The sequence below is a fragment of the Eutrigla gurnardus genome, assembly GCF_963514095.1.
Source record: "Eutrigla gurnardus genome assembly, chromosome: 3".
Lineage (NCBI taxonomy): Eukaryota > Metazoa > Chordata > Actinopteri > Perciformes > Triglidae > Eutrigla > Eutrigla gurnardus.
In genome coordinates this window covers 18,151,686-18,173,818 of record NC_139917.1, presented here as the reverse complement: position 1 = coordinate 18,173,818, position 22,133 = coordinate 18,151,686, and the positions used below count along the sequence as shown (strand labels likewise).

Genomic DNA, 22,133 nt, shown 5'->3' with positions numbered 1-22,133 from the left:
GAGGACACAAAATGAATACATTAATGTTTACTGTTTAAATAAAATAGCTGGTGTTTCTCTGGGTGGAGAAGCAAATGAGCAAGCCGGTTTAACACCTGTGACAAACATTTGAGCTGGACCTGCCCACACAATCACATGTAGTTTATTAATCAGAAGTTGATATGCATCAAGTTACTAGACCTGGTATTACATCAATATAAATTGAATAACAATTTGTCTGAGCAGGTAAGATAAAACACAAACTAATGACTGCGTTTAATATTTCAAGTAATTTGAGGACATTAATTTCTAGTTCTTAAAATCTTGTATCCTGTTCATTCCCCTGAGTGTCTGACCAGCAGAGTTTGGCTGCAGGAGAATAGAGATCTCGTTACCGGGGACATTTAAGCCCCTTGGTGATGGTGCGGCATTCTCCTGCTCCTCTCAATTATCTCATATATGTTTATACTTATGATATATAATTATGAAATATGTAATTTTGGATCATACATTATTGCACGGTTAAACTGAGAGGGGAATGTAATAATAAGGACTCAATAGTGTTGCACATATACAGTCCACCCTATCTTCTAAACCATGAAGGACCTTTGCAGACCTTCAGTGCTGTCCTTCTCAAATAAACTCCAGCCCTTCAAACTTCACATTACCTATCTTTGTTTCGGGCATCAGTACTCGACCATCTAGGGTAAATGCAATGATGTATGTGGCAATCCTGCCTGCATCCTCCTCCGATTTCAAAGCCAGAATAATCTGATCGTCCGTGTCTGGAACAAATTTAAACGAGGAGAAACCGTGGGTTGGGTTGAGTGGGCCCACGTGCCGCACTGTTATGTAGCTAAAATCTGCGGGGCAGGACAGGAGGAGGTTGGTGGCACGCCGCTCATCTGCAGTCTCTTCGTAGTGTTCGTGACTGGCACGGCGAGGGAGGAAGAACCAGCGCTGGAGACGCTCACTCCATGCTGCTGATTCATGGATAAGGTAGCCTTTAGAACAAGGAGAGTTAAACAAATTAATACGAGTCTAAGGAATTATGGGTGAATTTTCCACTTTTTTAAGTAATATTTAACAATAATAAGATGCAACACCAGTTCAGGAATTATTGTATGTGGACAAAATGTTTTTTTTAATATAAAAATAGTCAGAACCTGGTGGTTGTATGCCTGTGGCGTTCCGCAGGGCATTGTAGTACGGCACCCAGTTCTCATGCTGCACATCACCATGGTAGCCAACAACTTTCACCCACTCTGGGTGGTTGTTGACGACTTCTCCAGAGGTTGTTGTCCACTCTTTCCCCAGCCCGCCGACATACAGGTGCTCATCCTTCACTGCCAGCCATTCTGCCTTGAATCCTGCACAACAAGAACAAGGACTGATTTGTAAGAAGGTCGCTTTAAACTTCTTAAAACAATCGTTAACCTTCATCAATTGTTTTCTGCTGATGTTCCCCTATAGTGTACAACACGCATTTAAACAATCTAAGAGGCTTCATTTGGACTACAATTTTACCGTTTGTTTTTGAGTGCAAAAAAGTTGTGTTGTTGGAAGAAAATCAGAACGCTCATTAAAAGTTTTCCTTAAAAAGGACCAACATGAGACTGACCTTTGGAGACTGAGCCATCACCGTCAGGTAATATAACCCAGGGGACAGCCTGGTTGCCCTCGATCCTGTACACCACGCCTGTACGGTCGTCCACACTGTAGAGGTGACCGTTAAACGCCACCAGCTCAGACAGCTCCATACCTGCAGCACAGCAAACATTGAGGTAAGGAACAAAGAACACAAAGTGCGTGGAGATCAGTGTGTCGATATTCTTCTACCTCGTCCTTTCTCAGCCAGATGACTCTCTAGTGTGACCGTCTCAGCATCCCACTCCACCTCCAGTCTGTCGGCGCTGTCGGAAACAGTCAGGTAACCTCTTTTCATGTAGCTGAACCACGTCTGATCCTTAGAGCTACGCGACGCTGTGTCCAGATCGGCAATCACACCGAAACGGTAGCGGACGCCGTGCTTGGTCTTCTCTGGCGGACTCAATGGGTATGTGTAATTGTAAGGTGTTTCCCTTCTCTGGTGGCGTGAGAGGCTTTGTGCAGTTTGTCTGTTAGTGTCCCTGAAGATTCCATCCTCACTGTGCATTTGCAAACTGTGAACCCTGTTCCGGTAGTAACCTCTGGTAGCAGTGTCTCTGTCCCCTACTGTCCGATGCAGATATAACATGAGCACTAAAGCCAGCAAGGTGGCCACAGTGATCGCCCGCCATTTAGGGTGGAAGCGTGAGTCTGAGGTGGTAGCTTGTGTCATGGACGCCAAGGCCAGGGGGAGGCCTCGGATGGCCACACCAAAGGAGGTCATGGAAGTATGGTCACCATCCTCAGTGTCAGGCTTGGTCTGGGGGTGATTACCACTAGAGCCTAGAATTGAACATAGAGAGACACATCAGAGGCATGATGGAGGTTGTGGTATAGTACAAAATATAAAGGCTAACAAAAACTGAAAGCCAATGGCAAAAGAAAAGTTAAACATCTGTACTTTCATTTATGTTTCAAACCTGATAATCTTGCTTAAAAATCAATATACATCTTTTTTAGGTATTCAAAGCACATCACTAGTAAAGTTATTTACATTGTACCAAATAGAATTAACCGACTTTTGTTTTCATCTGACAAGAATCAAATCACTTTTTGTCTTCATGTCAGTAAAAAATCTGTATAAAGTTCAAATGAAAAAATAAAAAGAATGAAAACAATAGCTGGGGAAGATGAAAGAATGAACATGTGGGAGGAGGACAAAATGTTGGAAAAATAGGCTGTTGTTCCTTGTTGTTTGTTCACAACAGAGCTTTGTTGTACTGTTCAGGCATACTGATTATGTAGCCGGCACATCCTATTTCCTCTTGAAAACAAGCGTATAACTAACCTTGTTGTTCTGATGTTATTATTCCTTCCTTCAGAGCCTCAAAGATATTTGTATGTTAAGTGAAACTGCATATCACTAGTGGGAAAACACTAGTGACTCTGTTAGTGTTTTTCATGTTTTCACTTGCAGTTTCCTGTAGTGTTTTATAGAAGAGGCGGGCCACCCCATACAAATTAAAGATCACCTTCACTACAAAATTAAAATGAATACACTTGTTATAACTTAAATAAAAAACTGACCTCACAAACAATTTCACATGTTAAGTGAGTGAGACTCTTGTTTAGGCCCTACTACCCATCAACCTATGGTTGTTTTGTGAAAAGTAATGACTGGCCAATACCATTTCTGACAGGCCTCTCTCTCGTCTTTAAAACATCTTGAAACATTACCTCAAAAAAAGAAAAAAAAAAGAAAAAAAAAAACATGCAGTGCCACAGGCCTTTATTTTATTGTATTTGTTTGGAAAGTAATTTCCTGAAAAAGTTAACCACTTTGCTAGTAATTACAAAAGCATAATATTACATGAAGATAGCTTTGGTGACAAACGAATGGGATCTTGAGCAGGGGAGGATAATGCAGTTGTAAATTGCAAATGTGTGGTAGAGCTGAAGCAATAGAAGACTGAAGTAACAAAGCACTTATGTAATTTAACAGATAAATGATCACCATGTAGCATCCCCAAAATAAATGTTGCAATAGTGCCTTAGAAAACGGTCTGCTTTTATGAATACATTCTGAAAAATATGGGTGTAACCAATTACTTCAAATATTTAGCAAGAGGAGATTTGGTATAACTAAAGTGGAGTACAAAATCTTAGCGGGTAAGCCTAACACACACACACTACACAAATACATGCCAAATTGGCAATCTCTCAGCTAACAAATAATGCCCTTATTGTCACTCTTGTATGCATGGCCCCTATTTCCCATCCCTCTACAGCTCAGACCCAAACACTGCCTCGCTGTACGCTGTATGAAAAATTCAATTATTCACCCTTGCTTCGCCTCTTCTGCCCTGAACAAGCCGTAACCATCATGCTGTTCTCCTTCACACGCATCTCATAATAAACTCAACGTCCCTTCAGCCCTCTATAGCCCGCCTGAATAACTGACCTCTATCTCACAAAGTCTCCTCCTTTTCTCTCGATTACACAGTTTCAAGTTTCTACGCCCTCTTTTGTAGACACAAGAAAGAAAGGCATCCTTCACTATAAATTATAAAAACGTCAATGAAATAAAACAGGCTTTACACGAAACCTGTAAAAGGTGTAGCATGTTCAGGTTATAGAATAAAAACAGGATTAGGAAATAATGGGGCCTGGTTAGCAATTACTGATTTGTGGTGGTGAGCACAATACATTTTGAATAAAACTACAATTTTAACAAAGGTTGCACTTTCAACAAGGACTGGACCGATGTTAATTCAAAATATGTAATCCCAAATCCCCTGAATGTTTTAAAGACACTACACTAATACAAAACTCTCCATTATGTGTCATTTAAGTTAACTGCATGGGCAGTGCTGGCTTTCAGAGGTGTGTCTTTCACCATTTAAAAGCTCAATATGTGACTTTGCTCTGACCTTTGTTATTTTCAACCCTAGAACTAGCTCTGAAAAAGGATGACACACCCTGTATAATGTCCCTTTTTGTTGCTGTAATTATTTGTTAATCCAGTTTACCAAGCAATCTTTGCAGGCTAAAGCTTATGAAAAGCTGCTTGCTGTTTGTTTAGATTTAGAAACTCAATACACATCATAACAAAACCCCACAACTGCAGCAGCAGATCAACAGGTAGTTGGGTAATGACTTGGGTGACCTCAGCATTGACCAATAATGTTACAACGGTTAAAACACTGCAAAAAAATGAAAGAAAGAAAAGAAGAGAATAAACACTGACGCTTTTCCTCATTGGGTCTTTATTCGTGCTAAAAAGGTAACATTAGGGCTGCAGAAGCATCTTCGCTTTGATAGGCGTTGCAATTAATGCTATAGCCCGTTAGCCCCCAACGTTACCTGTCCAGACAGCCACGACGGCAGAGACACTCGGGGAGAAGCACTCGGCCACACTTGCAAACTTTGACCGGCTTCCACAAAAGTGAACAAAACGTTACACCTCAAAACTTTCAACTGCGTTCACCACAAGAAAGTACGAGGAGTTCACGTCGACGCAACCCAACGTAAAAGACGTGTCTTGCTTAAAACAGGAGTTTTTAACCGCTGGTTCCATTTAAAAAAGATGTTAGCCGCGAAGCTAGCGTCAGCTAGCAACTTGAGCTGTGTAGCATTACCTCAGCCATGGCAACACTAGCATCACCAACAAGCTCACTCGCCGGTTTAAGACACCGAAGACAGATAAGACTGGGCAGGTCGTGTAGTTCGTGAGTTGTTAAAACCTTTAGGGCTTACCTGGTCCAGAAGGTCCTCAAGTCCGACCATATTTGATGGACCGTTTGGTTATTGGTTAGCCGTCTCTCGGCCGTTAGCTCCTCCTACCAGAGGCTGAACCAACTGTGTCGCAGACCTTCAACCCCCCACACTGTCGAACACTTTGACAACAAGCCCACAACATGGAAGAAATGTTTCGGAGAACGTCGTTTTTAAAACGAGGTCATGGCTGTTTTAACATTTTAGGAGTGACCAGCAGCCTTGCCCAGCCTCATTAATCTGTATGGTCTATATTCAATATACTCTCATTGATATAGATGGGGACAATCACATTACAGCCAATATAATCTCCACATACAAACAACCGGAATAACAGGAAATCTCAAATATAAATATTTATTGTGATTGTCGTAAATCTACAGTAACGATTAAGAGAACACTTTGCATAAACAATAATGTAAACAATTATTTAAGATGCTAGAATAATGGCAGTAACAATGCATCAGTTACATGTTCTTCAAAAATATGTGAATTTAAATATCAGCAATCTACTAAATTAGGACCAAATAACCACTGCAAATATATATAGTGTTCATTAAAGTTCCCTGGGTGAGATATAAGCATTGTGTAGACTACAATAAAGATCTACATTGACTTTGTATGATATATCAGTACTCTTGACATGAGCTCCTACATTCCTGTTCTACCCATGACCCCTACACATGAAAAAAACAACCACAAAACAAGCAGCTTTTTAACAAAACACTGGAAATAGGACTAAACTAACATTGGACTCTGCCGCTTTTAATGTGCGGGTGGAGTAGCACTTCCTGATGATAACATTATAAACTAATCTGTTCATAACTGAGCATGAGCAGGTTTTACTGCAATATAATTTGCTACAATCACCATCGTTGAAGTGACTATGTTTTAGGCACACAAGTTTTCGTGTTTTTCTGACAGTATCTACAGTGAACAAATATGTATAACTAATGACAGGCTAATCTAGACAGTCAAAAACAATCCATGCCATCTCATTGTTGACAAGCAAAATGATATACATTGTACACTTACCCATTGTACATGTAACCTGAAATAATGCATATATTATCAGTGTATGTGCACAATAACTCTTCGGAGGTGTATGTTGATACAGTGGTATGTTGATCAAAGACCACTGCCTCAGCTCTTCCCCATCGTCTTCAAGAGAAGCTACAGAGGAAGAAATGGATCAAAACACAACCGTTTTTTTTTTTTTCTAAGTGCCTATCATAACTATGAAGAAAACATTCTGGAAAATTTCATCAACCTTCATTATAGATTTTTTCTTTTTCAGTTTGTGAGCATGTTTACCTTTGTTAGGTGATAGTCCCCATCTACCAGTTGCTCCAAGATACTGAAGTGGTCTGTGTCCGCCACATCTTCCATGGTCACGCTAAGTCCTGAAGCCTTCAAAGTCTTTAGAGCCAGAAGAAAGAGGCACACACACACACACACACACACACACACACACACACACACACACACACACACACACACACACACACACACACACACACACACACACACACACACACACACACACACACCATTAAATAAATAAATAAATAAATATCTGATTATATTGGACCTTAAAAGGTAGCCCAGACTGTTTCTGACCACCCAATTTGTTTGTATTGTAAACATTGAAGCGTATGCATGCAATGTCCATTCCCACAAAATAGCGATACGGCAACAAATTCAGTGAGCAAGAAGAAGAATGCAGAGTGTTTACAAAATATCTTTTTAAAAAATAATTTCTTTCATACTCTCATCAAAAAAAGTGTTGATGCTCTATCAGCAGCACTGACTTTGTAGTATTCTTCTGACTGCTTGCGAAATTCCGCTGAGTCGTTCTCAGCAACGGCCACAGTGATGTGGCAGCTGGAGGAGGATAGCTTGAGCTGAGGGACCAGCTTGCTGGGGCTGTTCCTCAGTGCCACCTCCCTGCAAACAGGAGACACCCGGGAGACAGAGGGGTCAAATACTGACTGGGACGACTTTCCAGCAGTGCAGTTACACACACACACACACACACACACACACACACACACACACACACACACACACACACACACACACACACACACACACACACACACACACACACACACACACACACACACACACACACACACACACACACGCAAGTTCTTCATGCACAGTTCATTTACATGCACATGCATTCAATTTATTACTAAAGGGTTTCCCTCATCTTTATCTTCAAGACCTAAGCAATTTGCCAAATGTTCATGATAAAAAAAAAGGAGCTCAAAATGTAATAAAACTAGGTGCATACATTGCCCACAATTCAACCCAACCTGTCTCACTCCACACCCCATATTTGTTTTCATTTTCAAACTTATAGTGTGCAATCAACGCTGACAACAGTGACATCACTTGTGGCTCCGTCTGGAAGGTTATCGATCTGTATAATCTAACTTGCAAATGTTGTAATAACTAATTGCAATCTATTGTAATTAGTTATTATGAATGGGAGATCATATACTACTGCATACCTCCAGTGTTACTATACTCATCTATTATAAACCTGCTCAAGTCTAGTTGAGCAGAATTCCAGTTGTGTCACCTGTAGTATGATTAATGGGTTCTGCATGTCTGATTACTGTAAGAGTAAGTGTGTAACAATCAAACCACTACAGTGCATGTAATTGCACTGGAGGTGCAGTTACATGCACCGCAGTAAGGAACGTACTCTGTCATCTTCAAAGGCTCGTTGATGTAGGTGGACAGGATGGGCAGGAGGTCATATATGCCACTGACAAGGAAAGCACCTATAAGACAACACAATATCATCGTCACAGCATTTGTGTCTCAACCTTGTATTGCTGGGCATCTTCTTCAGTGTGCCAGTCATATCTATCACTTGTCCCGTTTCACCTGCCGGACCTGACCTTTGATCTGAGGAGTGATGCTGTACTGTGACCAGTCAGTTGAGAGGACCATTGCAGCCAGGTGAGCCCCAGCAGAGTGGCCACACAGGTACAAACCACTGAGGGAGAGACAGAGGGAGTTCATTAAACACAAACAGAGACACAGTGGCTGCTTAAAAGTAAGAGGGAATGATTAAAAAAGGCATTTTAATGTAATGCAGTAAGATAAAAACACAAAAACCCTGATTTTACCTGATGTGAGAATACTGCTGAACAACAGACACAACACTCCTGCGTACTTGAGACACCATCAGATCCATGTTACCTGAAAGGGGCACAGGCAGAGGGCTGACATTCCCAGTTCATCTTCATAAGCAACCTTGTCTGAAATCAAGAGACTCTACCTTTGGGGGCGATGTCATAGCCCACAGCGACCACCACTACACCTTTATCGATGAGCGGAACAGCCATGAATCCTGACTCCTCCTTGCTGTAGGAGCACAAAGCAATGACGTGAAAAAAACCCCAACAAGACATTTAAATCTGCACCGCATGCAGAAGAGGACATAACACTGTACCTGAGAAACTGCCAGTAGCCTCCATGTAGGTAAATAACAAGAGAGACGTCTGAAACGGAAGGAATCAGACCTGTTAAGCCTCAGACATTATGCTTCAGCGTATTTGAAAGATGTCAATGGGACAGTGTTGGTGTCGTGGCAGTAACACACAGGTTCGTACCTAAAGAGTTGGTGTTGGGTATGTAGACATCCAGTTTCTCTCCATCTCCCTCCCCATACGGCACATTGAGCAAGGTTTGAGCCAGACCTCGGGCTCGCTCCGTACCTGGATACAAAGCATGACATCGTAGTGGGTAACAAACAACGTAACAATGAGACAATGTCCACCGTTGTCTTCTATCAAAGCTATCCCTTTTAATATTTCGGGAAGTATTGGGTCATCGTGGACAATGTTGCATATTGTAAGAAATATTGAATTTTAGCATGAATTCTTAATTTGCTAGGTATCTAATTCAGTGGTTTAGACAAAAGCTGACCCACAAAACTTGTTTTATGACTAAATTCTCTCATGGGCCGCTATGGGAGGCCAGGGGGTTAAGGCACTGATCATGGTAACAACCCAGCCTGGGACCTTTGTTGCATGTCCCATTTCTCTCTGTATCTACCATTCATAATCAAGTTTCCCTTTGTGCAGAAGCATTATTTAATTATCGCCCAAAGTCTGTAGATTAGGGGCAACCTATTTCAGAGGCCCTCATTCAAAATGTCCCTTCTATAGCTCTAGCTATATAATCTGGCACATTCTCACCAAACTCAATTCAATATCTCAATTAGTAAGGCTCGTGTGGTATATGTAGCATGCTCCACAACGAGCATGCTTTTGGTAGCCTACTTTTACTCTTCGTAAAAGTCAAAAATATAGTCTCTTAGCTGAAATATGTAAAACATGTGACGTTTATTTTTCAGCCTGCGTTTTTTCTGAGTCAAAATGCGGTTTAAAAACGCTGTGATCTATCTCTCTCTCGGGCTACAAATCCTCCTCAGTGAATCCGATTTCCACGGGGAGACACTATTTACCAAAACACCTGTGCTCCTCCGGCCTATCTATTCGACTCGAGCGGATTTCTGCCCATTGTTTGCCAATTCGCATTTTAGCTTCAAAACAGACCGACCTTCCTTTAACGCCTTCACGTGAGCCTTGATCACGTCGTCCGCCGACATCCTGTGCGACCACCGGCTGGGTGAATACTGCCTCTCAAGCTCCTGTCACACGGAGAGACTCCCGTCAGCCGGGCGGCCATGCGCGTGCAGACACCCAGCACCATAATAAACATGATCAACAGCGCCCTCCCTGTTTAAACTAGCCTTCTGCCTCTGTGGCGAGGCCGTCACTGTGTTTCATGCAACTTAACGTATTGGTTGTTAAAATAGATTGTTATTTTAAACCTCAATGTATCCAGGGTAAGCTTACAGTTAAATATATAATGCTACATTCCTAAATATGCTACAGCAAATAATCTCATAATGTTTGCAGAGAGAAACAAAATGGGAAAAACCACTCGAAGTAAAAATATTACCTCGTTGTTCATTTCAGTCCAGTGCATAATGTTATCCTTTGGATGGAAGTTAAACTCCCTGAAAGTCCGCTGGCAAATGAATCTGGACTTTAGACTAAGAACATATACGTGTTTGCTCTGACTGACCACCCATATGACAACATGTTTGTTAACCAGTCAGTAACCAATCCGGTAAAGGATTGTTTAAACAATTCCAAATGGGAGAGGTTTGCTTTCAGAGCTGTTCTGTCAGAAATACAGGCTTTGCACGTTTTGTAAATGACAATAAATGAGTGTTTCCTTATGACTTGATTAGTGTCAACTGTCTGTGTGTCAGTTTGTTTCTACTCCCTTAACAATTCCAAACTTGATTCAACTGTAAAACATTTCAATAATATTGTCTCAGTGAGATCTTATCACCATTCTCTGACTCTGATTCTTATTGTCCTATTGCCTTCTTTGACACACCGGTATGTGACCATAAATAAACACTTTGACGGACAGACGCGCCCTTTAATGCGAGGCCTCCTCTGATTGGTTTAGCAGTGGCGCCGGCGCTCTCCGACGTTGACTCTCCGTGACATCTGGTTGGTTCAAAGAATCACGTGACTCTACGCCCATTGGTTGGAGTTTGGATAAAGCAGCCCATAGCCACCCGCGCGCCATATTCAACGTTTTAATGCGGGACGGAAACTTTCATCCAGGACTATAAATATTTCTTATTATTCATCGGTTTATTGCTTAACATTTATAGCGTCTTGAAGTCAGAATGGATTGTGTAGATTTCCCACGAGTTCTGCCAAATTCACCGAGGAAGGCTCGAGGACAAATTCAGGTTCGTATTAGATACGTGTTACGAATTATACAACAACAACAAAAACCCTAAAGGGTATTTAGGTTAGCGTTAGGTGTCTATTTAAAGTAATGCTTTGACTATCAGCTCCATGTTTTACTACATCCTCTGTTTGACTAACGAGCCCTCTTGTTGGCAGGTCATCTTTGGACCGATGTTTTCAGGCAAAAGGTGAGATATTACCACACGAACATTACAGAAAATCAAGTTTCTATGCAGGTCTAGCTAGCTAGTTATTCATATTCACCGTTTACAGTAATGTTAAAACAACATTCCGCCCAGAATTCAACATCCCGCCAAATATCCTCCATTGTTTACCACCGCCCATCTATAGACTAAGCTGACATAACGTATATAATGCTAATCATAGGTTGTAACGTGCACAGTTGTTATACAGTGATGTTATGCTTTGTATACGAACATATTTCATAACCAGTTTATCCCTGGTGTTGCACATTATACTAAACAATATTACTTCATGCTTAGTGTAACAGCAAGTCGTTTGAAATGGGAGGCACTGCCACGTAGCTAACTGTGTGTTCATTTACAAAATGCACAGGTGGGTTTTCACTCTTAATTAAATGACTGTCATTTAATTTGCAGCACTGAACTGATGCGAAGAGTGCGGCGGTTCCAGATAGCCCAGTACAACTGCTTGGTGATCAAATATGCCAAAGACACACGCTACTCAGAAACGGGCATGGCCACGCATGACAAGTGAGTCCACGGATTTCATTTACCTTACAGTTATTCGGCCAACTTGTTCACATTTACAGAAATATCCAGAAATATCCTTGCACATTGTTTTAATTTGTTGTAATAATGTGATTTCCCATCAATAATAAATGAGATGGAGGATTTGCTGTATGGTATACAAGTGCAGCGTTTATCCTTTTGTCTAAAATAATGCACTTATTACACTAATTTGAATTGAACAACATCAGGACTTGCATTAGAGAGTCAACTTTACTGTATTGAAATTTGTCATGGCCACAGTACTGTCTTGTTGACGTTTAAAGATTGTTGGTGTCACACCACTTGATGGAGGTGTCTGTATCTGCAGTTACAATGTAGATGCCATGTGGGATTGCTGTCTGGTTGATGGAATCCCATTGACAGTCACTTGATTTGTAGTTTAAAAAGAAAAAGATCAGGGTAGTGTTGACGCCTGCATCCTCATTAGTTGCTTTTGAAAATGGGTATGTCTTTTCAATCATAATGATCCCAGAGCAAAAGAGGACCTCTAGTGGTGACTGGTGAGATCGGTAGATGTTGATTTTCCTGTTGATTATTTTTGTTGGACCTCTGAATAAAGCAGGAGGTAATTTAGCAAATTTTCCAGATGCATATTAATCCTCACAAAAAATCGAATATCCTTTCCCTCTGTCCTGCCCACCTTTTATTTTTAGGTCCACAATGGAAGCCGTACCAGCTAGTTGCCTGGAAGATATGCGGCCTCTTGCAATGCGAGCCTGCGTCATTGGAATCGATGAAGGACAGTTTGTAAGTAAATATACCGTTTTCCTCTTTGCCCTAAAGTAGTTGCAGTTTACCATGATTGAGATGTTTTACTCGGGACACATTTCTCACTAGCTAAATCTGCACTTTTGTGTTAATGTAGTTTCCAGACACAGTGCCGTTTTGTGAAGAGATGGCCAATTTAGGAAAGACCGTCATTGTTGCTGCTTTGGATGGAACTTTCCAGAGAAAGGTATGTATTTGTTTGTCTCCACGTGCCTTTGTGACGCTGGTAAACATTCATAGTTCATACTGACAAACGGACACTGTGGATGCTATATGGGCAGATAGAGCATCTCTGTGGGTGTAGATGCAATCTGATGTCTTAAGACAAGACGCATATTTTTAAGGAAGGACTGGGAGCAATCTGCATGAGCAGCAGTATAACAGAACTCAATGTGACCATTATTCCTCACTATAGTGGATCTGTTCTGTCATGGTAATGTAATTACACCTCCATCCATTCAGTGGTACTGACTGCTTTTCTGTTCTGTGCATTCCTGTAGCCGTTTGGAAACATCCTGAACCTCGTCCCTCTAGCGGAGAGCGTAGTGAAGCTCCATGCCGTGTGCATGCAGTGCTACAAAGAAGCTGCCTACACCAAGAGGATAGGAGCAGAGAAGGAGGTGAGGAGGCAAACCTAAGAAGTCCTGAATAAGCTATAAAGTGCTTCAGAACATTTTTCTGTTTCACAAATAACCATATTATTGGTTTTTCATATTTATTTACCTCAATATCCAAAGTGCTTCACATTTTTGACTTCTTGTTTTGAGAAACAAGTCCAGTTCTTACAACCGGTCAACTATTTTTTTTTCTACCACAGGTGGAAGTGATTGGTGGAGCTGACAAGTATCAGGCGGTGTGTAGAAAGTGTCACAGTGGCGTTCTGGTGGTGGACAAAGAGAACAGTGCTCCCTTCAGGAAGGAAACTCCACAACATGGCCTCGCAGGAAAACTCATAGACTCTGCAGTTCCCAGGAAACTTTTCTCCTCTCTCCAGCTCTGAATATCAAAATAAGACCTATGGCAATATTTAAGCCGAGAGTATAGATTCATGAGTCAAATGCTTTTTGCGTGAGCAAGCATCGTTAGGAAAATGGTTTCTTTTATGCGACATTAACTTATGCATGTTTTTGGATGGGCATGTCCTGGTATTTTAGGTACCTTGATGATTCTGGTGAAGAATTTGGTTTGATCAGCCTAACTCATTCCTTTGTTTGTATAGTATTTGGTCTTATGGTGTGTTTTTACTTGATAGGACGATTCCTTTCATAACAACCCTGAAACGGAGTAAACTAATACTCACTATCGTAGGTTTCACAACACTGTAGTTGTTTGGGGTATTTTGACATATTTAACTGCAGTGTCATGCTGTCAAATGTACATTTTTAGAGTTTAAATTATTTTTTTATGCATTTTTTTTTTGTTTTTTTGCCAACATGCATTAAGGATCCCTTTTTATGGACAGTTTAACTCGTGGTTCATAAACTGCTCAAAAAAATAAAGGGAACACCTAAACACCACATGCTAGTTCTCAGTGAATAACATATTCCAGTTGGAAATCTTTATTCATTACAAAGTGCAATGCGTTGACAACAAAACATACGGATGATTAATGAAATCAAAATCCTCATCTTATGGAGGTCTCGATTCAGAATCATACCAAAAGTCAAAGTGGAAAATCAGGTCGCAGGCTGATCCAACTTTTGTGGAGATTTTTCAAGACATGTCAAAAATGGTCCTCAGTAGTGCGTGTGTCCTCCACCTGCCTGTATGCACTCACTACAACGCCTGGGCCTGCTCCTGATGAGACGACGGATGGTCTCCTGAGGGATCTCCTCCCAGACCTGGACCAGAGCACTGCCTGTGGTGCAACATGATGTGGTGGATGGAACGAGACACGATGTCCCAGATGTGCTCAATAGGATTCAGGTCTGGGGGTTGTAAGCACAGGCCCTATTTGTGGACGTCGGGCCCTCAAACCACCCTCATGGAGTCGATTTTGGACAGTTTGAGTTGAAAGTTGAACATCAGTGGCCTGCTGGAGGTCATTTTGTAGGGCTCTGGCAGTGCTCCTCCTGTTCCTCCGTGCACAAAGGAGCAGATATCGGTCCTGCTGTTGGGTTCTTGTCCTTCGGCCCCCTCCACGTCTCCTGGAATCTCCTCCATGCTCTTGACACTGTGCTGGGGGACACAGCAAACCTCCTTGCCACAGTGTGCATTGATGTGCCATCCTGGATGAGTTGCACTAACTGGGCAACTTCTATGGGTTGGAGAAACCACCTCATGCTACCTTTAGTGATGCAAACGCTGCCAAAATTCAAAAAAGAAAAAAAATCTGCCAGAAAGGCCGAGAACGGAGGAATGGTCTGTAGTCACCACCTGCAGAACCATTCCTTTATAGGGATGTCTTGCTAATTGCCACTCCTCTCCACCTGTGGTCTGTTCCATTTACACAACAGCAGGTGAAATTGATTCCCGATCAGTGCTGCTTCCTAATTGGACAGGCTGATATCTCAGAAATATGATTAACTTGTTACATTATGTTGTTTTAGTGTTCCCTATATTTTTTTGAGCAGTGTATGGAAGGTCAGGAGTACTATTGAGAACATTTAAATTCAAAAGGTACAATTTCATACAGTTGTGTGATTAACCCCTCCATTTTAAGACTAACAGTATATGTTTTTAACTTATAAACACTTAAGTGTGTGTGTGATATGTAACCCAATGCCCTCGCATGCTACAGAGGACTAAAATAAACTGTTTAAATCCTGGCAGGCTCCAAGGCTGTGCAGTGAGCTGGCACGTTGGAATGGGAAAGTACATCCTCCCAACTGTATGCAACCTGTATTACTGCACAAACGCAACACTGCTGAATATAATGAGACGTGGGAATTATTTTATTTTGACATGACATGAAATCATGAGAATAAGATGAAAGCAAAAGGGCACATGACAGCTTCACATTAAAAAAAAAAATAGGAGAATAGGAAAACAAAGGTTTTTATAAAACAATTGTAGGCATCACAAATCAAAAAAGACAAATTATTGATTAAGTAACTTTGCAAAGATGTGACATGGACTAGAAATTATTAATTATATTGACTTGTTACCATTACAATACTATATTAGGTAGTAAAAAAACCCTATGACCCTATCACTATGGCAGCTGCACACAGCTGAACTTCAATATTTAATCCTGGCCAAAAATAATTTTTTTTCATATATTTGAATTCAGTAAGTAATACATGTTTTCTATGTATAATCAATGTCTTTCCACTTGTACAAATGTCTTCATTGTGGTACCACAATAGCGTTATTTTTAATCAACAGAACCACATTCAGGTTCTGGTATGTCACTCGCAGATCGAAAGTCCGTTTACTTCAAAATGTGTGCTGTAAATACCAACACCAAAATCTCACCTCAGGCCATTGTTTGAGCATCCTTTTAGCTAAACCACAACAGCCAGACTGGATCCAGACAACACAGCCAAGGTCCGTCTATGACAGGCGTTTGAGTCTCACTGTTGCAGGCTGAGGTGTTAATCTGTCATCGGTGAAGGCACACCTGCTGCAGCCTGCCTTCAAATGTTGAGATTAAGGAGCCCGTAAACGAGAGATTAACATCTAAGTAAACGCTGCAAAGACCTTGGAGGAAGTGTGTGGCCGCCGTGTTGGCAGGCTGAAGAGGGAGCAGCGCTTCTGGCAGTTAATAAGTTACTCTTCGGTATGAGGACGTGTTCGGTGGATAAACCTGTTCAATAAGTGCAATTATCTACACCCCCTTCCTCCTGTCTACCTGAATATTAGCCACAAGTCTAAAGGGCAACAGCGACTATGGAAATCAACCAAACACCTACAGATTGGCACATGTAACTACTACAAACACGATTTTACATCCATCATCGAATTGAAGAATTTGTTTTTTTCCTATGGTTTCTCATGTCACCATCAACAATAGAGTATTAAAAACATGGCTAGTTGAGATGGCAAACACAGCAGGCACTTTACTGTAGCACAAAGACTGCAAAACTTTCTTTCAGGGGTTAACTTATGTTCTCCAAAACAAATCAATCACAGGGGGATATTTGGCTTAATAGTGGTCCTTTCCCACTGTGCTCTACTCCCACAAAATCATTAGTTTAATTTGATAAATCCTAAACTGTTCCTCCAGATAAATGCACTGAAGGGAAACCCCAAATAAGAAGAAAATCAGGCACATACAACCATTAAAATACCAGCTTTGAACAGTGACTTCTACGTACAAACGCTCATTCTTAGGTTCCGCCAGAGCGTAAAGAGGAACATATTAACACCTCTTCCTGACGAACAGCAAGCCAGCAAACGGGAATGAAAAAAAAAATAGCGAAACGTGAAGCATAAATAGAGCCAGGGCATTGGGAAAAACAATCAATCTGAGGTTTGCTCGTCTGCATCGTGTCACGTTAGGAAGAGGTGTGTGTTCTTCCATTCTGATTGGAGCCCTCAAAAAAGCTTTTCTTCACCACATCCCATTACGTGACCTTTAACCTCCTTAGTACCTCTCCCCTCCAGGATCGGCCCTTTTGAGGTAAAAAAGTTGCATCTTCGCATACAGGTCTACAGTCAGATTAGCCAATCATCAGTGCTAATCTCAACAGTCAGCCTGATGTCTTAATATCCGACCGCTCGACGTAAACACCGGCGTCCCTCATCTCTAAATTGTAGTTGCACTGCTCAGGCACTCAAATCGGACAGCGCTCTGGAAAAGCGTGTTAAATCAAGCGTGAAGCTACATCAATATGATATAGCTCTGGGTCTGTGCAGTGCAACTACAATCAGTGGACCAACAGATGATCTGGAGCACCACCTCCTCCACGTGGCCTCTCAGTAGCTGGGCGGCTGGTAGCCAGTCTCTCCTTGCAGTTGGGTGTTTGGGGTGAAGGGAGGCTGCTGGTGCACGTCGGGCACACTGCTGGGGTAGACGCTGTAAGTGGTAGGAGTGTAGGTAGTGGGGTTGTAGGAGGTAGGGGCGTAGGTCGGAGGGTAAGGGGTGAGGTGATCTTGTGGGGGCTCTGTGTAGGTTGGGATGGTGACTTCATTCACACCGCGCCGGAAACGGCCCAGTGCAAAGTAGGTCAGGATTCCCTGCAACGTTAAATAAAAATGTTGTGGTTATTAGAGTTACTTTAAAACGTAGAGTATTTCAACAAGGCACTTTTTTATGTTGCATTATTCCTGGGGATGTTTCAAACCTTACGTTGAATTTTTCACTGACTGCATTTTTCCCTCAACTTCTAACTGAGCGGGTTTCACTTCATGTCAGTGTACAAATTAAAAGGCAAAATAATCCATCACGATAATATAGTCTGTCAATGCTTACATTAGTGCTGCATGTGTGTGGTCATGCAGTGAAATGCAGGTTTTTTTTTTTACTTCAAATGATGGTAAGAAGATCCAACACGCGATTTGATAGCCAGCTAAACACCATTGCAATTACAATGAAGACAAACAATAAGCAAATGTTTGGTGCTTACTCTCAGCTATTATTGTAAATTATGGTTAAATAAGACTTATTATTAACTTCATTATCCTTTCTAGAAATAAAAGTTTTGGTGCTCAGCATCTGACTCCCGAGTCGTCAAATTTCAGAGGTTCCCACCAGTACTTGAAAGCACCAACGTGGGGGACTTACAAACAATATGCACTTTCATGTGTTATTACACAAAAGTCTGATGGTAAATACTTTACAATAATTCATTATATACCATACTGGCATGAACTGAAGCCAGAGACTGCTTTGAAGCAATAGTTTGACATTTTGGGAAATATGCTTATTGGCTTTCTCGCAGAGAATTAGATGAAAATAAAAATGTGAGCTATTTATTTTATGAAAAGAAGACAACAGTAGTGCTGCTCACCCATGTGGCGATAGAGAAGAATGAGAAGGCCACTGTGGCACGCGCAGCGTCCTCTGGGACACCAGTAACATCATGAGTTTTAGCCCACTGACTGGCCAACAGGCAGAAACACACGAACCAAAGGAAGCACCACGCCCCTGTAAAACATAGAGAGACACAGATGCACAAACACAGACAGGTATAAATGATCGCTTTTCCTCACTGCATGAAAAGATATCAAAAGTGCTCAGCCAGAAACCCTGATAAGAAAAAGTACATTCCTGTGGAAAAACACAATGTCGAAAAAACACAAAGGGCTCTCCTGTTGCCATCTGCTGAAATGACCGCAAGCTGATTTTAAAACTACCACTTCTTTGTTTTCCTGGAAGAATGGCTCACTGTGAACCGTGCCGTGTACAGCTGATGTGGCTATCGTGTGCAACGATGAATATACATGCTATGTCAGGGAAACAGGCAGCAGTCTATAGCAGATGACACCAATAACCATATCTACTGCTGTTTAAATACAACACTAGTGTATTATCACCAAGTCGTTACGGAGCAATATTAGCATTCACTTGGAGTCGGCTATGTCAAATATTCTCTCTCTCTTAGCTCCGTTTTTGGTCTCCATCAACTCCAGACGGCAATATCTGGCTCTTAAGCAACTAAATGCTTCACTATGTACAGCAGCTGGTTGCTAACTGTGTCTGGGAGGTGTCTGATGCTGAGCAGGAAGTGTACAGCCGAGCTTTTTTTCACTGAAAAGGAAGTTGATGAGAGGTGAGAGTGAACCAAAAAAAAGTCAAGTTGTGGGCCTAAAAACCAGAACTATAAGCTGCAAGAAGGTAAAACACAGAGGGGAGCGGGAGTAGAGTGATAATCCTCTGTGGGTCCATCGCTATGAACAACAGCTTTCACATTGCAAAACGTCATTTGATCCACTGTTGATGCAGAATGATGGATTAGTGCAGCTTTAAATCTCTTTAAAACAAAGACATCACTTTAACAGTCCTGCTCACCTGAGAATCCCAGGTCTGCCATGACAGCGTACTTCCTTTCCCGTGCGTTGCTCATAAAAGGCAAGTACGCGTCCAACACCAGGAAGGCCACACACGCCAGGAAGGCAATCACCCCGATGCCAATGGCGTAATGACATGCCGAGTCGTTCTGGTTGAAGATGCACTTTACCTCGGCACTGTGGGCAGAGTTGATGTATCCCTCTGTCGTGATGGAAGCAAACACCACCAGGGCAAATATCTGTAATCAGAGAAAAAGGAGACGGTGGGGTTCAGTGATTTGCAAAGACCCTGCTGCAAACAATATGTGAAATTCACCTTTTTATGTATTATAGAGTTTACTGTTCGGTAATAATAATAATGATAACAGGAGTTTCTTGAACGCACCGACAACAGAGAGCACTCAAAACACTTTAAATGCATTTAACACATGACAGAATTAGCAAACATCATCAGTCTCAGTACTGAAAGCAAACGTTACAGAAGAGTAACTGTTGCCGCCTCTTCTGGTTATCGACCTAACCATGTGACCTGCTTCTAAGTGCAGCTGCCTGCCATGTGACTCCAGAGATGCCACCAACCTCGACTAACAACACTCATAAGACAGACAAGTGAGATTGTTTGGGGAGAGAGAAACGGGAGGCAATCCTGCTGAAGGGATGAGACAGAAAGTATCGAAATCTCGAGAAACACAAGATAAAAGGTGGGACAGAGGATGGAGGAGCAGACGGAGGTTTCTGCACATTGTGACAACATTTACAGACAGTTGGAAAATGTTTGTGTGCTGAGCAACAGATGAAGGATGAAAACATGTCCCATGTGTACATAGAGTGTGTTCTTTTGGGCTTTATTGCTCTGCTCAGATTACACGGCAAGAAATAACATTCATGCCCTCCTTCTGATGTCTTGCTTTTACACATGATCTAGAACGCCAAGTCCATCTGTTAACGTTTCACATTTAACGGTCAGGACAGCAGGGTCACTATGGGCCGTACTCTCTAGCAATGACTTTCCTTTTTCCAGGAGCAGGTGTGATGCATTATGGGACCTAGGGGCAGGGTTACAGGCTGTGAAAAAAATCCTCTCTTGTGTCACAGGTGCAGGCTTGTTGAAGTTAGGTTAAATCACCAGAGCTACATGGTGACGTATTGAGTGTGAGATGAGTTGAGCACAGCTGCTCGCACGTGTGTGTATGTGTGAGTGTGTGTGTGAGTGTGTTGAGAGGGAGATGAGTGGCACACATTCACCACGGGTAAAAGCAAGGGTCAACAGGTATCACCTTACCTGCCCATCAGCCCCTGTTTACTAGTGACACACACATAATCCCACATACGGTTTCCCAAACACACAAACACAACCAAGGGCACATTCTGTACTCAGTCCTCGTCTTCCACACTGCATAATATGCCACAGTATCGTTGTGAATGCATTCCTCACCCACCTATACTCACCCTGCGTGTGCATTAGCTGGAGGCCTAACAAACCGCTTACGCTTCATGAACCGAGGAAATGAAAATCAACTGTAGTCTCGGCAAACCCAGGACATGATTCTATGCAATCACCTTCAATCCGTGTGCTCACAGTCACGCGGGGTAGGCAACCATTGGTTTCTTGTACAACCCCTTCTGGTTACAAACATTTTGGACTTTCCAGATCGGTGTCCACACCACAAAAACAAATCTCTGCCACGACATCTGCCTCGCAACAGGTGATCAGCAGCATATTAAAACGTATCAGAACTTTTCCTGACAGACGGACACACCTTTTTATGCAAATGCACCGTCTGTGCAATAGTATAAGGAAGTAATGCCTTGTAATCTGTCACTGGAAATTACAATAACGGATTGTTGCAATCATCACTAACATACTAAAACGATCCCAGTATATTTAGTTGCCGTTTTTCTTGTTCAGTGTGTCTGAGTTCCTGCCTTTTGTCCTGTTGACAGCAGCAGTGTTGAGCTGTGCTGTCGCCGAGCTGCTGTCATATACCAGCTGCGTGCAACACGACGCCCCGCAGACACAGCACAGAGAAGCCTGTTGTTGTGGCCAACGCCAGCAGAAACGCAGCTTTAACGCGCTCCTTGGCGCGGTCTAGGCCACGCGCACCTGCTCACGAGCCCGGCTGGACGCGACTCCTGTCTCGTTCCAACCTTTGACCCGTGAGCCGTTCAAACTTCCACACACACACACACACACACACACACACACACACACACACACACACACACACACACACACACACACACACACACACACACACACACACACACACAGTCCACTCACCCAGCTGAGGACCCGCACGATGGTTTGCGGTTGTCGGACAAACTTGTAGAAGTCGAAGCCTCCTCCCGCGAGCGAAGCCCCGTACGCACTCGCGCCGCCCGTCTCCTCCATTTCATTCGCGTTCCGCGGTTGTTGCTCGCCGTGTGGTTTCCGCCGACCTGACCGGGACAGCCGCTGTTTCTGAACTGAGCTGCCGCCGCCTCCCGTCGCGCTGCTTCACTAGACGGAGAAGAGCGCTCGCCTCCCCTCTACCGCCCGGAGGCGCTCCGCACG

At 42.5% G+C, this 22,133-nt stretch overlaps 4 protein-coding genes across 5 annotated transcripts; 1 reads left to right on the top strand and 3 right to left on the bottom strand.

Moving 5' to 3' along the window:
* Window positions 1-96: 96 nt before the first annotated feature.
* On the bottom strand, window positions 97-5,406 carry cant1b (calcium activated nucleotidase 1b). 2 transcript variants are annotated; one of them, XM_084005614.1, is made up of 5 exons: window positions 3,909-4,014; window positions 1,819-2,409; window positions 1,601-1,741; window positions 1,146-1,349; window positions 97-983 (listed from the first exon to the last, which is right to left on the bottom strand). In XM_084005614.1, exons 1-5 carry the CDS (start codon window positions 3,970-3,972, stop codon window positions 613-615), a joined length of 1,371 nt encoding a protein of 456 aa, XP_083861740.1. In that variant the 5' UTR covers window positions 3,973-4,014; the 3' UTR covers window positions 97-612. The 2 variants fall into 2 exon arrangements, with proteins under 2 accessions (XP_083861740.1, XP_083861741.1); XM_084005615.1 differs by lacking the exon at window positions 3,909-4,014 and adding an exon at window positions 5,323-5,406 and having other exon boundaries at window positions 110-983.
* A 277-nt stretch (window positions 5,407-5,683) lies between these two features.
* On the bottom strand, window positions 5,684-10,452 carry afmid (arylformamidase). The gene is made up of 11 exons (XM_084005265.1): window positions 10,330-10,452; window positions 9,925-10,015; window positions 8,973-9,077; window positions 8,813-8,861; window positions 8,639-8,724; window positions 8,487-8,559; window positions 8,256-8,353; window positions 8,057-8,135; window positions 7,152-7,287; window positions 6,655-6,759; window positions 5,684-6,513 (listed from the first exon to the last, which is right to left on the bottom strand). Exons 1-11 carry the CDS (start codon window positions 10,354-10,356, stop codon window positions 6,484-6,486), a joined length of 879 nt encoding a protein of 292 aa, XP_083861391.1. The 5' UTR covers window positions 10,357-10,452; the 3' UTR covers window positions 5,684-6,483.
* Window positions 10,453-10,995: 543 nt separating this feature from the next.
* On the top strand, window positions 10,996-15,892 carry tk1 (thymidine kinase 1, soluble). The gene is made up of 7 exons (XM_084005800.1): window positions 10,996-11,143; window positions 11,301-11,332; window positions 11,765-11,878; window positions 12,571-12,664; window positions 12,783-12,872; window positions 13,186-13,305; window positions 13,503-15,892. Exons 1-7 carry the CDS (start codon window positions 11,078-11,080, stop codon window positions 13,683-13,685), a joined length of 699 nt encoding a protein of 232 aa, XP_083861926.1. The 5' UTR covers window positions 10,996-11,077; the 3' UTR covers window positions 13,686-15,892.
* Window positions 15,557-22,085, bottom strand: syngr2b (synaptogyrin 2b). Its single transcript, XM_084005799.1, has 4 exons — window positions 21,861-22,085; window positions 19,581-19,818; window positions 18,580-18,716; window positions 15,557-17,806 (listed from the first exon to the last, which is right to left on the bottom strand). The coding sequence occupies exons 1-4, from the start codon at window positions 21,969-21,971 to the stop codon at window positions 17,546-17,548; spliced, it is 747 nt and encodes a 248-aa protein (XP_083861925.1). The 5' UTR covers window positions 21,972-22,085; the 3' UTR covers window positions 15,557-17,545.
* Window positions 22,086-22,133: the final 48 nt, after the last annotated feature.

Excerpts from the sequence above, each read along its gene's own strand:
- tk1 (XM_084005800.1), top strand. The coding sequence starts at position 11,078 with ATGGATTGTGTAGATTTCCCACGAGTTCTGCCAAATTCACCGAGGAAG. Across the intron at positions 11,333-11,764 it reads CCGATGTTTTCAGGCAAAAG|CACTGAACTGATGCGAAGAG; the intron begins GTGAGATATTAC and ends TTTAATTTGCAG. Across the intron at positions 12,665-12,782 it reads GAATCGATGAAGGACAGTTT|TTTCCAGACACAGTGCCGTT; the intron begins GTAAGTAAATAT and ends GTGTTAATGTAG.
- afmid (XM_084005265.1), bottom strand. The coding sequence starts at position 10,356 with ATGCACTGGACTGAAATGAACAACGAG. Across the intron at positions 10,016-10,329 it reads GGACTGAAATGAACAACGAG|GAGCTTGAGAGGCAGTATTC; the intron begins GTAATATTTTTA and ends TCCGTGTGACAG. Across the intron at positions 7,288-8,056 it reads GAGCCTTTGAAGATGACAGA|GGAGGTGGCACTGAGGAACA; the intron begins GTACGTTCCTTA and ends TCCTGTTTGCAG.
- syngr2b (XM_084005799.1), bottom strand. The coding sequence starts at position 21,971 with ATGGAGGAGACGGGCGGCGCGAGTGCGTACGGGGCTTCGCTCGCGGGA. Across the intron at positions 19,819-21,860 it reads TCGTGCGGGTCCTCAGCTGG|ATATTTGCCCTGGTGGTGTT; the intron begins GTGAGTGGACTG and ends CTCTGATTACAG. Across the intron at positions 17,807-18,579 it reads TCTTCTCTATCGCCACATGG|GGAATCCTGACCTACTTTGC; the intron begins GTGAGCAGCACT and ends TTAACGTTGCAG.
- cant1b (XM_084005614.1), bottom strand. The coding sequence starts at position 3,972 with ATGCGTGTGAAGGAGAACAGCATGATGGTTACGGCTTGTTCAGGGCAG. Across the intron at positions 1,350-1,600 it reads TGATGGCTCAGTCTCCAAAG|GATTCAAGGCAGAATGGCTG; the intron begins GTCAGTCTCATG and ends CTTGTTGTGCAG. Across the intron at positions 984-1,145 it reads CACAGGCATACAACCACCAG|GCTACCTTATCCATGAATCA; the intron begins GTTCTGACTATT and ends CTTGTTCTAAAG.